The sequence below is a fragment of the Rhinopithecus bieti genome, unplaced genomic scaffold (assembly GCF_001698545.2).
Source record: "Rhinopithecus bieti isolate Rb0 unplaced genomic scaffold, ASM169854v2 scaffold_31787, whole genome shotgun sequence".
Lineage (NCBI taxonomy): Eukaryota > Metazoa > Chordata > Mammalia > Primates > Cercopithecidae > Rhinopithecus > Rhinopithecus bieti.
The window spans coordinates 3248356-3251829 of record NW_016814655.1 but is presented as its reverse complement, the minus strand read 5'-3'; the positions used below and the strand labels follow the sequence as shown (position 1 = coordinate 3251829).

The 3474-nt window shown below is 35.5% G+C and overlaps 1 protein-coding gene across 5 annotated transcripts in view; it reads left to right on the top strand.

The window, feature by feature from the left end:
- Nucleotides 1-3225, top strand: part of SFR1 (SWI5 dependent homologous recombination repair protein 1) — a 5160-nt gene extending 1935 nt beyond the window's left edge. For all 5 annotated transcript variants that reach the window (XM_017851659.1, XM_017851656.1, XM_017851657.1 and 2 more), the window contains exons 3-4: nt 546-956; nt 2348-3225. In XM_017851659.1, the coding sequence (XP_017707148.1) occupies nt 546-956; nt 2348-2539 (603 nt within the window). In that variant the 3' untranslated portion in view covers nt 2540-3225. The remainder of the gene's footprint in view (nt 1-545; nt 957-2347) is intronic.
- Nucleotides 3226-3474: the final 249 nt, after the last annotated feature.

Here is a 3474-nt window from a genome sequence, read left to right as displayed (position 1 = left end):
GGTTTAAATTCTACTGAAGGTTGTTAATTAACATAATGTGTAGCATAAATAAGTAGACATTTTATTAAACAATTTTATGTTTTTCTTCTAAGGTGACATATATGACACCCACCAGCCCTTTTCCATATTTTCCTCTTGAATCAATTCATTTCAGTTAGTTTCAGATTAATGGAGAAAGTTAGAATCTGTGCAATATTGTGAAGGTCTTTAGTGGCAGGGTCTAGGTCTTTTCCTTACTCTGTAATTCTGAAGCACCTGGAGTACTGTCAGGCATGTGCTTGTTACTGAACAAATGTTCCTTGATTACTGGGATAAACCTCTCAACACTTTTAGAAAGGTATTGATCTTGCTGAAGTAAAAAGGAAATAGAACAAATGGAGCTTCCAGAAATTAAAGACATTTTGTGATGCCTTCTTTAGATATGGAGACAGAAAGCCATCTAGTGGTGTCTAGCACAGAAATGTAAGGCCTTTATTTCTGGTGATTTATTGACATCAAGAATGTTTTTCTTGATTCACATTTTTAATGTTTTGTGCTCTTTATAGCCTATGAGTGCCACACTTAGAGAAAGATTAAGGAAAACAAGATCTTCATTTAATTCCTGTTACAATGTGGTGAAACGTCTTAAAGTAGAGAGTGAAGAAAATGATCAGACCTTTTCAGACAAACCAGCATCTTCCACAGAGGAAAACTGTTTGGAATTTCAAGAAAGTTTTAAACACATAGATAGTGAATTTGAAGAAAATACAAATTTGAAAAATACTTTGAAGAATTTCAGTGTCTGTGAATCTCAGTCACTTGATTCTGGATCATGCAGTGCTCTCCAAAATGAGTTTGTGAATGAGAATCTTCCTAAACAAAGATTAAACGTTGAAAAAGCCAAATTGGTGAAGCAGGTTCAGGAGAAAGAAGACCTTCTTCGGAGGCTAAAACTAGTCAAAATGTATAGATCAAAGGTAAGAAGAATTTCGGGACCATTGCATAATTTTGTTTTACATAAATTGCAGGAAAGTAATTTCAAAAATAGAAAATAAAGTGTTTGTTTTTTTACCATAATAAGCAATAAGCCAAATATTCAGAAACCTGGCTTCCAACAACTTTAATTCAACTCCAGATTTAGAGTAGAAAAGGCCCTTAAACACCAGGTAAAACTTTTTAAGAATCTCAGCTCTTATTTAATATGCAGTTAAACATTTCTCATTTCTAGCCCACAGCAATATTAGAAGTATTAAATATTAGATGCAAGTATGACGGGAACAGAAGTGAAAGCTGACAGTGAATTAGTAAAACTAAAAATGGGCTGTAGAGTACAATAAAAGGTATTTTGAGTAGTGATCTTGTGTCTCCCCCAAATAATTAATGTGATTCAGCCATATTATTTGAGAAAAAAACAAATATATATTAGATTTTAGATTTCAACTCATATAGGTTGAATTAAATAGAACTTGAATACTTGGAAGGAGATAACCTTTATTACCTAGAAAATTCATATATATGCAATAGCTCATTTTCCCCCAACTATGTGGAATAAATGATGAGATAGCGTATCTCATTTGTTCTCTTGAAATTTTAGGGTTTTTTAAAAATAAAATTTAGGAGTATTGAATGTTGAAAAAATATATTTTATTTATTCATTCTCTTTTTAGAGACATGGTCTCTGTTACCCAGCCTGGAGTGCAGTGGTACAGTCATAACTTATTGCAGCCTTGAACTTCTGGGCTCAAGTGATCCGCCCACCTCAGCCTCCCTAGTAACTGGGACTACAGGCATGTGCCATCACACCTGGTTAATTTTTTTAAATTATTTTTTTGTAGAGATATTCTTGTTATTTTGCACAGTCTAGTCTTGAACTCCTGGGCTCAAGCAGTCCTCCCACCTTGGCCTTCCACAGTACTGGGATCATAGGTGTGAGCCACTAAGCCCAGCCTAAAAAAATATTTTTAACTTGAATATTGTAATTTTAAAGAGCAGTTTTAGGTTCATAGCAAAATTTAGTGGAAAGTACAGTACAGTGTCATTTTAAAAGGTACAGTTGCAATAAAGTAGATTTTCCCTGTATTACTGCTTCTTGACATAGTTTTGGCCCAATTTAATGATCTGATTTTTCCCTTATCATAAGGATGGTCCAGAGCATGAGCCAACAAAATAGCCATTGAACTCAAGTTGAATGACACTGTAACCATTCTACATATGACCATCTTACTTTTTCCTAGATAGAATCCCATTCATCCCAGTGTATGTTAGCCTTTAAACCTGCACATCCACTAATTTAACAACTTTAATTAGTTGAACTAGCATGACTAGTTATTGACATACATACATGTTTTTTTTTTTTTTTCTGTTTCAGAATGATCTGTCTCAGTTACAGTTGTTAATAAAGAAGTGGAGAAGCTGTAGCCAGCTGTTACTTTATGAGTTGCAGTCAGCTGTGTCTGAAGAGAACAAGAAACTGAGCCTTACTCAATTGATAGACCACTATGGGTTAGATGATAAATTGTTGCACTATAACAGAAGTGAAGAAGAATTTATAGATGTTTAATTCCTGGTTTTTGCTCCAGAATATCTTTGAGAATGACAACTTAATTAAAAGATACTTAGGCACTTTTTTTTTTTTTGGAGACTGAGTCTCGCTCTTGTCACCCAGGCTGGAGTGCGATGGCGTGATCTCAGCTCACTGCAACCTCCACCTCCCGGGTTCCAGCAGTTCTCCTGCCTCAGCCTCCTGAGTAGCTGAGATTACAGGCACCTGCCACCATGCCCGGCTAATTTTTGCATTTTTAGTAGAGACTGGGTTTCACCATGTTGACCAGGCTGGTCTTGAACTCCTGGCCTCAGGTGATCCACCTGCCTAGGCTTCCCAAAACCATCAGGGCTCAGAGGAATGTATCCCGATGAACATCAATTAAGGGCACTCTAATATATAAATTATAAACTAACTTCTAAAAGGCAAATTAGTATTTTGGATAGATTTGCCAAAGAAAACTTGACATTTAAATCACGTTTAAAAAGTCATTTGGGCAGTTCTGGAAACTAGTTTTAATACATTTGTTTTTTGTGGCAAAAAGTTTTATTTTAAATGTTAAAATTGTCCAATCTGATGAATGTCTAAACCTAAAGTTTAAAAATTTCTGCCTCCTAAGTTTATGCACCTTGTTTCCATCCATTTACCACATATTTCCATCTGATAATCTAGCAGGTAATTAAACTCTTATGTCCAAAACTATATTCTTCCCTGTCTCTTCAAATTTGTTTCTCATACTCATGATTTAGTGAAACCACCATCTATTTATTCTTTTTTTTTTTTTTTATGAGACAGAGTTTTGCTCCTGTTACCCAGGCTAGAGTGCAATGGCGCAATCTCAGCTCACTGCAACCTCCACCTCTGGGGTTCAAGCGATTCTCATGCCTCAGCCTCCCGAGTAGCTGGGATTATAGGCATGTGCCACCACCCTGGCTAATTTTGTATTTTTAGTA